Source organism: Teleopsis dalmanni, chromosome 2 (genome assembly GCF_002237135.1).
Source record: "Teleopsis dalmanni isolate 2A chromosome 2, ASM223713v2, whole genome shotgun sequence".
Classification (NCBI taxonomy): domain Eukaryota; kingdom Metazoa; phylum Arthropoda; class Insecta; order Diptera; family Diopsidae; genus Teleopsis; species Teleopsis dalmanni.
Window position 1 is genome coordinate 16,663,631 of NC_051847.1, and position 14,345 is coordinate 16,677,975.

General features: G+C 28.9%; 1 protein-coding gene across 1 annotated transcript; it reads right to left on the reverse strand.

Moving 5' to 3' along the window:
* Positions 1–4: 4 nt before the first annotated feature.
* On the reverse strand, positions 5–354 carry LOC119674000 (tubulin beta-4B chain-like; the record flags this gene model as incomplete). The annotated part of the gene is made up of 1 exon (XM_038085121.1): positions 5–354. A coding segment is annotated over exon 1 (300 nt), but the record flags the coding sequence as incomplete, so codon positions are not given.
* Between the last annotated feature and the right edge of the window lie 13,991 nt (positions 355–14,345).

The window sequence follows — 14,345 nt, forward strand, 5'->3', positions numbered from 1 at the left end:
CCCAATTGTTACCAGCTCCACTTTGCCCAAATATGAAATTATCAGGCCGAAAAATTTGACCAAAGCAACCGGAACGTATAGAATCCATTGTACCGGGCTCAAGATCAACAAGTACGGCTCGAGGCACATATTTAGCTCCATTGGCTTCATTGTAGTAGACATTGATTCGCTCCAATTGTAGATCACTATCACCATAGTAGCAGCCTTTGCAATCAATGCAATGTTCATCGGAAATAACTTCCCAAAATTTTGCTCCAATTTGGTTACCACATTGGCCGCATTGTAGATGTACGATTTCACGCATTTTAAAATTTTTTTATTTTTGGGATTTTTTTTAAATTTTTTTTAGAATTTTATTATTTTTAAATTTTTTGCAAAAAATATATAGCAAATTGCAAATTTATTTTTCCAATATAATTTTACTTCCGCATAAAATTAGAAACAAAATATCCGGAAAAAAAATTTATATGATTATTGAAAAAATTTCTTTCAGCTTTATAGTTTTTAAAACAAAATTCTTGGAATAATTGATTGATTTATATATATATATGTAAAATTATTTAATAACTTTTGTTTTTATTTATTTTATGGATCGGTTTTTTATTATCACTTAAAAAATTCGTCAGATGTTTGTTTTATAATATGATGTCCAGATCTTTAGTAACCAATTAGCTGATTAAAGCTCCGTTATCCTCGTGGGCTTATATCCACCTCAGTGATATGCCCTCAGCAAATCGCCAGTGTATTGAAACATATCCAACCGGGTGTATTAAATTACTGACTAATTTACATATTAATACTATTATCATTGCAATTACAAATTCAAACCAACAAAAACAACTTAAAAAGTATTTACCAGGAATCCTATCCCTCTCCGTACTCATGTAAATGGTTCGACCGATGCTTCACACATTAATATGGTACCTCCTACAATAACGCGAACACACCCAAGCAACACCAGCGATGCCTGGAAAATAAATATAAAATCTTTTATATTTTTCTTAATGCTTTTAATATATACAACAAAGTAAATACAAATAAATTGGCATTTAGATCTCAAGTCTCCAATAATGATAATTATAAAATATAATATAATAGGATTACAACATAGACGGTATCAGGTGCCTTCCCTCTTTGTGGTCATGCAAACAGATCGGCCGATGCTCCACACATTGAAAGATATCTCCTGCTACGAAGACAAACATAACAAGAAACCCATAGGCATCCAAAAAAATTAATTCATTTAAATTAAATTCGCTAGCTATAAGTGATTAAGAGACCGAGTGACGCATATAAATAATCACAACTAATTAACCCGGAAAATAAATGTTGGTTTGGTGTCTGGTCTTCAGTTGCCATTATAAAAATACCAACAATTGCAAAAATTTTCCAGGATTGTTTTATATATATGTATATATATAAATTTATATAATAAATTTTGTTTATTATATGTTTTTATACATCGGTTATTTATTATCATTTAAAAAATTCACATTGATATGACGTATTTGCATAATTTTTGGGTGTCTGAAAAGTATACGGAAACATATTTTAATTTCTCTCTATGTATTTACGCTCAAAGAGAGTATTGCATCTTCAGTATTAGATATTCTATTTTATTTCACAATGGTATTTTTAATTTTTTTCTTTAGTTGGAAAAGTCGAGAGCCATCATTCGATTGAATAATGTAATCTTCCAGCTATTGGATCATTAAAGTTTAAACACTGAAAATAATAATATTTAGAGATATTTATTTGGGCAATCTGGGAATTGAGGATATTAGCGAGAGTATTTGTTGTCGATTGCTGTTTGAAACATATGTTACAGAGGTGAGTGATGGGAGCACCGTATAGCACTGCTTTGAAGTACAGTAAACATTATTAGCTTCACAGCTCATATCACATGATTATAGTTCATATGAAATTGTTCTGATGAGTCGAAGTATTCTCCATCAAAATTACAATAAAAATTAGTAAGTAATGTTTACTTAAAGAAGCTGTTTAAAGGTTTGTTACAACTGCTGTTTTATACATAGTCTATATATTTATTTAATAATAGAAAGTGTGTGGTCATGCTGGTTAGACACATTTGAGATGTAATTTTTTTTAAAAAATAGAAGTTAAAGAAATTCAAAATTTTTCAAGAAATTCTCTTTCAAAAGGTAATTAAAAAACCTTTTTAAGTGAAAATTGTAAAAGCGGTCCCTTCATATTAATTTCTGCTGTTATATTTGATATTGTCTTAAGATGTCACGAACATATTCTTATTATCAGTTGATATATATGGAGTATTATTTTGTACGCATCTGTTGAAAAGTATCATATTAATAAAATCAATATGTTGATGTATGTCTTGAGTCAAGTGAAGTGAAATGGTATTAAAAGATATTAATATATCATATTCCCTTGTGTTTTAGGATTTAAACGATCACAGAATATGTTGACGTACTCGTACACATAATAAAGAAGATAAAAAACATAAAAAATTTTTCTCATTTCTCGAAAGAATAATTCTCAGAAGAACTTTTTTGTCATTTAACAAATTTTCATGCCAATGAACAGTGAAACTGAATATGGTAGCAGCTGGTGCCGTAAAATGCAATGCCACACCTTTTGTTCGAAGTGTGATAAATGCTTAATGGTTCGTTCTTTGGTTCCCTTTTTTAACGCTTTTCTTCATTTTATTAAAAAGGTAACAGGAAAAATGAAAAATCTATTTATTCGCAATTTTTATTTTGCAAATGAAGGAAAGAAAAATATATGTTTGAATATATATATTGTATGTATTGTATGTGTATGTGTGAAATAAAAGAACATAAAAAATAAATAAACAAATATTAAGGCTACGAAAAGTCAATCCTAAACCGATCAATGTAAATGTCAACAAAGGGTCAAAAGCACACAAACTTTGGACACACACACAGCCATTCAAACACCATTAATGAAGGTTGTGTGAAAAGAGTTGTGTGATTCCACCTCTAGTAGGTCACTTTTGGTCACTACTATTACAGGCACAGCTGTACGGATGGATACGTTAGCAGCACGACTACTTATGGGTAAGTGCGGAAGGTTCTCTACGGAAATGTAAAGCACAAATTTAGTCCCTTTTTTGTGCTGTTTGTCACACTTTGCTTTCTACCTTAATGTATCTTTAGTGCATTTTTATGTTGTTTGTACTCGTACATGTAAATACACCGAGTAAGAGAATTGTCTAGAAATTCTATTTTGTGTTGGGATTTGCTTTGTTTATTGTATACTTATGACCTTTTACAGTCGTATGGTGCTACTGTAAAAAGAAAATTTAAATACGTGATTTGTTGTGCATTTCAGTGTAAATACGGCAAATGTGGTCATTTTGTGTGCTTTTTTCTACTCTCACAGATTTAAAACAATAAAAATCAAACAAATTTTTTACGTACATAAAATAATATAAACACACATATACAATACAATACGTATACGTTTACGTATATATGATTTTTTGTTAGAAATTTATTATTTCAGCACTAAAGAACAAAAGAAAATATCTAAAGTTAAACCGCATATGACAACCATTTTTTTCTTTGCATGTGACATCTGCCATGTTGTTAAAAATTAAATTAACATATGCATGTGCCGTTTACACTGCCATAAGGTCTACCGGTTCAGTTTCAGTTGGGGGTAGGGCATGATTTATTATATAGAAGAAATCAAAATAAATGTAATGTATGATCTTTATGGGTATTGAGCATATTGTTCTGCATAAGACTAATGTTTGTTATTAATATCAGCTGTTGCAACTGCTGATTTATTTCAGGTTTCTGAAAATATTGCTTAATTTCCTTTATTTGATTGAATAAAATGCATTTAATAGAGTTTCTTATTGTGTATATTTTAGTTTCCAGTTTTTAATTTAAAATACTATATGTAAATCATTTTGGTTAAATATAAATTTGTCATAGATATAACTTGAGTGCTTGTAAGATTACTTTTATTGAGATAAAATATGTTTTAATTCACATATTTTATAAAAATTATTAGAATTTAACAAAATTTTTCACATACATAATTTAAGAAACTAATTCCATTAGTGAGAGATTCTTCACCAAAGTGAAGAAATGACTTTAACCTCAAATAAAATGAACCAAAATTGTAAAAAGATAAGTTGAATAAATTTTAGTTATTTAATTTTAGTTATTTAATGATACATTTACATTTATAATACATACACACTGTCTCATTTAGGCACTTGCTCATTTATATTAATGAGTCAGCGTTTACATTATAACGAGTTTATTTATGCGTCTGATAGAATTTTTATAAATTTCAACTAATAAAATATCATACAAATTACAACAAAATTCTTACAAATTTAAAATTTTTAATAATTTCGCAATAATACAACAAAATTTAATTTAATAGTAATATTGAGCTCTCAATTGATTGGTATTTTTTTTTGTGGTTTTTTGTGTTGTTTCACTATTTGTTAAGTAAGTTATGGTCGTGTAAACGCATTAAATTGTGCAATTATCGCTAATTGAGCTAAGTTCCATTAAGTATATTAGCAAGAAGTCGACCTCAATACTGGCGAACATACTGGGTTTGCTACAAGCGACAAACAAATATATGTGGACATAACAAAGGTTAAATTAAAACTATCTAGTTTCTGTCCATAAATGCCAATTGCATTAGTACTATTATAAACAACAGCAAAAATTCGTTTAAAATTTATTGAAACATACGTGACATTCGGTTAAAAGGGAAACTCTCTCTCTTCAAGTAAATTACGAATATATGCCATTTAAAAAAAAAGTTATTAGATTCTTTCTTTCAAAGTGTATACCATGTCATTCTATAACATGAGTGCATTGACTAGTATTTTTTATTTGAACACTATATATGATTTTAGTTTATTTTATGATTGAAATATTTTGAAAATATTTTGTGTTGCAATGCATATTTTGTGGAACGATCCAAGCGAAACATAAGAGCTATTTTACTTTAGGAGCAAACCTGGTACTTCAGGCTGTCGAGTAAAAAAATATTTATGGGTAAAAAATGTAAATATGGAATGATAAAATCAAATCTCTTTGAATAAAATGATTTGGTAGTTGCATTGACTCTGCAAATATTACCGCGAAACTTTATATTCGAGCACTGAAAATGCAATATTTGAGCAGCGAGCAATTGTCGTAGTCACTTTTGTACGAGGGACTAAAAATTCAATTTTTAAATTCTTTACGTATAAAAGGGATTCCATACAAGGGAGAGTTACCTAAAAAAATATGCTTCAACTTTTTATTTTTATATTGAAGCTGTAGGTAAAACTGTTTCGTGTTTGTATAGAACAAAACTATTCTATGTACAAAAATTGATTACTATTTCCTAGAAAAAATTGTCTTTTCATAAAAAATTTAATTTATATTAATTTTTGGTGTGAATGTCAATACAAGGAATTTCTGTTTTACTGAAGTATATAAAATATTTATTTCAAACGTCAACCATAGCTAACGATAAAGCATTGCAAATAATTTTGAATTTTCAGTTTAATAAAGAAATTCTTCAATCCAGGAGTTTTTTTTGTACTGATGCCTGTTATCCTGCCGTGCAACAAAGAACCAATAATGTTAGAAGCATGTTTTTTTGTAAGAGTTTATATTGTGCAGTCTATGCGGCTTTACATTATGTGAATAAGATCAGTTTCACTTCTTTCTGAAATCTCTCTACCAAATACATTAGTTTGCAATACAACTGTATTCTAATCTGTCAGGAATCTATCTTATCACCGTCGTAAGGAACAACAACTCTGTCAACCTGGAGATCAGTCGGAGAATCACCATTGGTAACAAGTATTATTATGGGATCTGTCTAGGGCATATTATGAAAATCTCAAAATATGAGATACTCCAAATAATTATTTAGGGGAAAATCAAAGAGAAACGCTGTATTGGTACGAAACAATTTTCGTGGCTGCAAAACATTCTTCAATGGACCGGAGAACAATATGCAAAAATAATAAAAAATTTGTAATTTTGTTTATTGTTTATTCAAAGTGAATTTAAACGATGTAGTTTTATATTATATGCTCATAAATATTCGAAATCTTATTAGCAAATAAAGAATAAAGTGGGCTCAGTAGGCAATTTGGATGAATAGCTCTCTGTGGATAGGCAAAACTTGAGCTCCAAAGGTAGCACATCCTACCTGTGTCTCTATATGGCGCAAAATCATGGACGCTATTATGATTAGATTATCGCATCTGAGCGAACTACTAGCTGTGCTAGCTTTATCACAACATTGATATAATTCAGTGAATTGGTTTCCAGCGGTTTAACACGCTTTGTCATGTCGACGGAATGGATGTAGATGCTTCAGCGAAAAGGTGTAGAGTAATCAAGTTGAGGAAGCACTAACCGGACTGTATGTACGAGACTTGAGAAGGTATTCATGCTGCTAAGACTTGGTAACGGGTAGTTATGGCTATTTAAGTAAGTAAGTAAGTAAGTAAGTCTATTATATCAGTATTCGGAGAGAATTCTGTTAATTAGAATCGTTTTTATTTGGACACGCATGTATAAACACATTCTTGTATCGAAACCTTTTAGCATTTCATAATACAACAGATCGAAAATGCGAATTGAAAACCAATAAACCATGTTAGAACTCCCTATATACACAATAAATGAGTGTGAAAACTCCTATCATATAAGCTCTATACCCTATAACTAAACGATGCAACCAAAGTTTCTTTAAATTTGTTGCATACTTGTGAAGATATCGAAGGAATGTTAAAGTATTAAAGCAACTGTCTCTCTTTTTATATACAGAAATACTGCACTTAACTGCTACTTAAGCAACATTAAGAGCTAGTCTTATATTAAATTCGTATTCAGAGTTATTTATTTTTATTTATTTATTTACTATTATTTTTTATTTAATCTCTTATTCTTGTTTCGTTAACACTGTAATCTTATCTTTAACACCAAAAACAATGAAATATACTACGGACTGCACGATTAATAAAGTACAATAGAAAGTTATGTGCACGCCAACTTAGCACGCCATTTTGATTTCTTTACTACCCGCTTGCTTTGTCGGCTTTGGGTAAATCCTGCGAACCAACAACTAACATTTACTTGAAGTTAATTGGGACGTTTCAAATAGTATTTTGTATATCCTTCGAAAAGTAAGTTAACGACTCGAGATGAACTTAAACGCTTAGCACACAAATTTGAATTTGCACATGGCCGCAAACAAGTGAGCTCGGCTATGTGGAAGCGGGCACACATATGGGGAAGTGCAATTTATATGTTGGCAGACACATATGAACTCCTAAACGAAATTACTTGCATGTAATGGTATGTGGAAATCTCTTGCGTCCGAGTGAGTTTCTGATTAATACTCCGACATTTGTTTCGTCAGTTGTTGTGGCATTTGTTGTGTGAGCTCTCGGAATGAGTTTCTCTGAAATGCCTTTGGTTTCCGTTAAGTCGTCCATCCAAAGGCATCCTCGCATAAATAAGTGTCTTTTTTGCAACAAACTTAAACGTTTAGTTTATGTTCGTTTTGTGCATTTAAATCAACGATTATAAAATTTATCTAAAATAAAAAAATAGTTTAAGAAGTTTTCTTATGTGATAAAGGATATGCAACAATTTTATTTTTTTGATGCAACCACATAAAGTCTTAACAATATTTGATTTTGAACGATTTATAATTTCAAACCAATAAATAAATAATAATAATAATAAATAATAAATTATAAATAATAAATAAATGAAAAATATTATATTGATTTTTTATAAAATTTTTGGCTTTTTGAATTTCATCTTTATAATTATTAGACTTTGTTCATTTATTATTGGTACAGAAGTTATATTTAATCACTTTTATAAATTTAAATTTTAAAACAAATTCATTTAATAATTTTCTTTTTTAAACGGACTAATTGGTTAATAGTTAAACGAAACGATTAAACGAATTTATTTTAACTAATAGTTGGATTATATTCTATAGTCATCAAATTCATTTACTGTAAGTGCAGAAAATATATTTAATTACAATTGCTGTATAAAAGTTCTATATATTTTGTTTTGTTCTATATAATTTGGATTGAAAAAGAATGAAGAAATGTACTCGGATCATACTTACTTGATGAGGGTAAGACTAGTTTCAAGAAAATAGTTTCAAGAAATGGTGAGAACTTTGGTATTGTAATAAACCAAACACTTTTCATTAACTTTATAAAAATTTGAGTTTTAGAACAAAAGTAGAGCAGCAAAATAATTAAGGAATATATTAATATATAACTCAGCAGTGTAAAGATATATATGCACTCATAAAATTTTCGTTTTAATAAAAATAATAAAATATATATAAAACTTCCAATTGGTAAAAAACTAATGACAATAAATAAATTAGCTATTTATTTGGTATAGATCCTAAAGATTCTAGGTGGTTTTAAGCAATTAGTTTCTTCACTACACGGTAACGCAATGAACCAATAAGTCTAAGGAGATTTCCTGGAGATCGCCGGTATAATCTAACCTAACATATTTTTTGGTATTATATGTAGCCATAATATCAAGCGTTTAGCTGCTGCCGGAGTATATAAAAAATCACATCTAAATGTTTAAATATTTTACCACATTATTAATCATTTTTATGGCTATCTTTCTCATGTAGTTCACAATGGTTAAAATCGATGCAAAGTTGTCGCATTGGTCAAGGATTTCAGATTTATGTAAATGAAAGTATATCATCGACGTGAGATCACATTACCTTGGTAGCCAGATAACGGACACATTTTTAAAGTTTAAGTTGTCATTGTACTATTTCTTCTATAAGACTATGGTCGCATGTTTTTCCTTACTTCTCAATACTTGAGAACTTTTAGAATATAGTAGTTTTAAAATAATTTATGTACATGTGATACTAGAAGCCATCATTACTATTCATATTTTTAAAAGTAATTTTAAATATATGAAAAAAAAAGAAATTATTGAAAGCAAATTTAAACTTCTTTAGAAGGATGCTCCAGATATATAAAAAAAAATTAAGAGAACGAAACTCTACAAATCTAAATAAATAGTGTAGAATTAATTCATTCTTGTAATAACAAAAATTAAAAACTTTCGTAAATTGAAATTACTACTATAAATTTTAAATTAAATTTTAATTCGATGGCTAAGAAACATAAAAATTAAAAATAGTAGAATTTTTAAATGATAAAAAAAATTCTGGTTTGAAGTTATGTATTCCCCCCCCTGCACATTTCCTAATCGCCTTCATTTAAACTTTAAATTATCTCAGCTGAATTTTAATGAGTCCAAAAGGACACCTGTTTCATTCACGGACACCGCCAGGTGAATGTGCACGAATAACGCGGTAACTTTATAGTTCAGAAAACTCTTTTGTGTCTGTTTTAAGATTTCTCTGCTTTTGGAGAGCATCCTTTAGTAGCAAAGGACTTTGATTATAAAAATTCATGAAATTTAAGAGGAATGAGAGCTTTTCAAGAGAAAATATATCGTGAAGTACTAAAAAGTTCATATTTTAAATTTTTTTGCAAGCTTTTGTACTAAAATAGAAACTTTTGCCTTTTCGAGTTACTAAAAGCTTTACGGTGTTTCTCCCTAGTACATGAACTGCATGAAAAAATGTGCCAAAATATCAACGTGCGTGCTGATAACTTGTATCCTGGTACTTACGTCAATTGCTTATGTTTTATTCAAAAATTCAATACAGTTGTGTGTATAAAGCAAAGCAACTCAGCATGAACTTACTCCAGCTGAATAGGGCTAAGGGTGAAGCTTTTTGCTGCAATTTTGTCAATGGAATTGATTTCGATAAAAAGGAAAACTATGAAAAATTATTTTATGTAATTTATTGTGAAAAGTTGATTGACTTTTAGATTCTAAAGCCAGAATCCCTATTTCCAATAAATTTAAATATGACATATGGTCTCATGCGGTTTATTTTTGATTACAAGATATTTTTAGTAGGCCATTTAGTAATGGAGTTGGGAACAACTAATACTTTCACTTTCACTAGTACTTTTTTCTTTGGGTACACTTTATTTGATCTGCATTATAGAATCAAGAAAAAAAGATTTTGAATATCTCTCAAGAAACTTATATATGGTTAAAATTCTATTTAATGTTTTTTGCGGCATATTTATTTTATATATATAAAAAATATTTTTAAAATTATTTGATGAATAAATCGCGCTATTTCAAGAACACAGAGGGAAAAATATTATTATACTTATCTTCTATAAAGAAAAAGATAGAATTCTGTGCGAACCGCTAGTGTATTCATTAGATTAATAAGCGATATATTTATGCGGTACAATTACAATTTTCTTTTCACTTGTTATTGATAGATATTCCTACAGACTTCTTCAACTTATAATATCCATCCATTTGAAACTTATCATTCTGGAACAAACATATTATGAGGATCGGATATTTATCTGACATTAAAACCACCAATTCTGAAATTTATTAGGTAGATCCATTCCATTTTTGATTGCCACATTGCCACCGACGAGATTACATTGCCATGAACACAATAAAATGAAAAGAATATGGAAGTCAAAGATACTAACTTCGACAGTTTTTTCTGTGTAAATAGATTTGAACTAAGATTAAACTTCTGACTACATTTTTAAAATAGAACTAAAAGATATTTAAGTATTATGTACTCATGAACATCGTTTTCTTCATACATTTCCATTTAGTTTGGTTTATTATTGATATTAAATTTGATTTTAATGTCAATATGATAGTAGTGACTATTTTTACTTTAACAGAACCTGTGATATTTAATAGTGAGGTTTCGAATAGTAGTGATTTACAACAAAAATTATTTTTATATTATTTTAATTAATTATATTTTTGGTTGACCATCGAGCTGTTTCGAATATTGCTAAACACCCCTAATCAGTGGTCTTGGAATTATTTCTTGTATTTAATTATTCGTAAAAAATTTTTTGAGATTGCAAGTACCAGGGATTGAAATTGTTCGCTGCCAAATTTTAAGCTCAAAGTCAGCGTTTATTAGCAAACTCAAATGCTAATGTTTATTAGAACTCAAATGCTGTAATTAAATAGTACTTCAGTAAAAGAAAAATTTATTGAGATGAAAATTATTCGATTAATACTTTTTCATTTAGCCAGCTAACTCATTTACTCATTTATTCGCCACTAGAGTGACACGTACTTCGAAAAAGAAAACATTTTGTTAGTTAGGAAACTTTTAGCTCTTGGCGGTTTTATTAAGAAATATAAATTTAATTCCTTCCGCTATTCACGGGAGAGATGTAGTTCCTTTTGAAAATTCTAAATGATTCCTTTGAAAAATTGTACGTCAAGTGCATGAACCGTTCGCAGGCACTTGTAAAAAACGTATAATTAATTATAATTGTAACATTTTACCTCCAATAAAGCAATGATTTTAACAAGTTTACTTCCTCCCAATAAATAACAAATTTTAAACAAAACTTTCCAAAAACTAACTTGTTCATATTTGCGCTTTAGGGTAAAAACTTTTCAAGGTTTTATACAACATTTACATTTTTTCTTGAAGAGAACTGCAACTAGTGGTGAAAATTATGAGTATAACTATGTACTACAACCAGTGTTGCCTATTTTTCCCATCCACATAAAAGTTTAAAGTACCATTTTGTAGGTCTGAGTAATTCTTTTAGTTTTTTCTTTTTGCCATTTGGAACATTTTATTGCCAACAGACATGCCTCTGTGCTGGTAGTGTACTTATGCGAATGCACTCTTATGGAGCGAAGTGCAACAGCTACAGTTGTTCGTGCAATCCATAACTAAGTTAACTTTATGGTTGCCGCCTATGCACTCCTACAACAAGCTCTGCTTTTGTAGTATCAGTGCTATTCCGTGCTCTATTATCTTTTTTTTTTAAGTTTTTTTCTATTTAAATTTTTTTTCTGAAGTTATTTAAAATGTTTAACAGGCATATATGCTCCATGTAATTTAAGAATTCTCAACATGAACAGAGATTACTAAACTTAACGGAGAAATATCTTTCTTGTTGGATAATTGCCAGTGTAAGACCACATTTGGAATTCTTGATGGAAAGAAAGTTTAAGAAATATCAACAAATATCAATAAAAAATGAATAAAATGTGAAAGAGAAGTGTCTGAAAAAAATCTTTAAAATTGAAGATAAACGAGTGGCCATTTTGTAGTCCATATTTAGTGTTTATATTCTGTGTGCTTGAAATGTTGAAGTTTATAATAAGTATAGACTTTATAATAATAACATAATTTTTTAAGTTTCTAATATTTTTTATTATTCTCCATTTTATACCATATATTGGAGGAGTTTATAATTCTCTTAGAAGGATTAAATGCAATAATTCTTTTAAAAATATTGGCTATATGGACTTAAAATTGCATATAGTTATTCATAACAATTTAAAACAGCCAGAGATTTCAACATTACAAGAAATTTCAAAAATGTTTAAACCGAAATTATTTTGCTGTTTCTTCAGATAGATAGAGTTCTAGTGGAATAGTTGCAATGATCACCAATTTGCTGAGACTTATAATCATAAACACCACAAGAGCTAAACTGAGTATTATTAGTTTATTATTAATAAATCCTCTATCATTATTAAAGTGTAGAATTTCCCACTGTGAAATATAGATATATTGTTCCCTCTTAATTGATTTAGACTATGTCTGTGAATCCAATTTCTTTATTAAATTTTGAGTTAAACCTACTGTACTTAGTCCCACTTCATATTATATTGTATTGTTTCAAACTTTATCACGGTATCCAATTTCTTCTTAAAATTTGGTACTGAACCTACTTTACTTAGTTGTACTTCTTCATATTACATCGTATACCTACATAAACGTTTCGTTCATTAATGCATCAATGTTAGTCATTGGAAATATGTGTCCGCTAGGCTTCAGCGTTGTATCAATGGTGAATTCATCTATTTGTAAACAGTTTGCATTGAGATATCGGGCTTAATTATATCTATTTGTTCTTTCAATTCTTTAATATCTCTATGTCCAGGAATCCAGCAAATATAAACTTTTAGTGTATAATGTTTTGTAATGCGGTATGTTTTTTATAAAGTTATAAAGTTATAAGGAAATAATTTAAGAAATGGTTTAAAAATACTTCGCAGTACTTTCTAAATCATTGTTGGGCTTAATCGATATTTCTCTAAACCCTGTATCGCTATATCGTGAATTGATTAATCAAACTATATTTTCATCGTTGTATTGCAAATACCAAAAGGAGCATAACTTAAGAATTATTTAATTTTCTGACTAATAGGCCAAATGCTTGAAGGTTGCCATTTTTCGAGAAATTTGCTTTTTACATAAATATTGTTGATTAATTGCTAGTGTGGAATCCTTTCAAGCGATAGTTGTATGTGTATTTTGAAAGAGCAATGCGTGGTATTACTAATATAATAAATTGAAAATAAATTAAAGTATCTAAGCGGAAATGTGAATTTTTATCAAAATGCCTTTAGCTACAAAAATGTTCGATCCATTTCCTAGATACAGGCTATTGATATTCAAATTTTAGCTAAATAATAAACACTACATTTCAGTGTAGAGACTACTTGAATCTGTTGCTGTTATTAGAGTTTTTTTCTACGAAATTCTCTATCATATTCATGAATTTTATATACCACAAAGTGGTTATGAAAAATGTCCTCAGGCCTAACAACAAGATTTTGTTTGCTACAATATTAAAACGTGCAGGATATTACAAAATTAATAAAAACGCCATTCTGGCACAAAAAATGATTATCGTAGGCTGAATACCAGAACACTTTCCACTCAGCACGCAAATTTTAATATACCGAAAATGCCAACTTTATTAAAAATCACTATCCTTTTCACCAGAAATCATATTATAACCAAAATAAACATAAACTCAAATTAGAATTTATTAAAATATCCTAATAGTTAACTTTGCCTTGTGTAAACTTTATAAAATCTTAGTTTCTTATTTTTATTTTTCTTATGATATTTATTTAATTTTTGAAATGTCAACGCTAATTAAAAATGAATATTATTTCTCAACTCCTAACCAAAGTCTTCCGTAGGAGATGTTCAGAAATAGATATAAAACTTGCTAAAATTAATTATGTAGGATTTTTGTTTTTTTTGGTCTTTAATAGGTTATTTGATGATTATTATCGTTGGATATGATATTCGACACACAGGGATGGTATGTGCGTGCAGAGAGTTTATATACCTTTTAATGACGTGACAAGTTGTTGTTAACTTTTTATTTATCGAGCATTGTCTAGTCTACTTAAAATGATAATAAATTCTGAAAAATTAATCAATCAATTAGT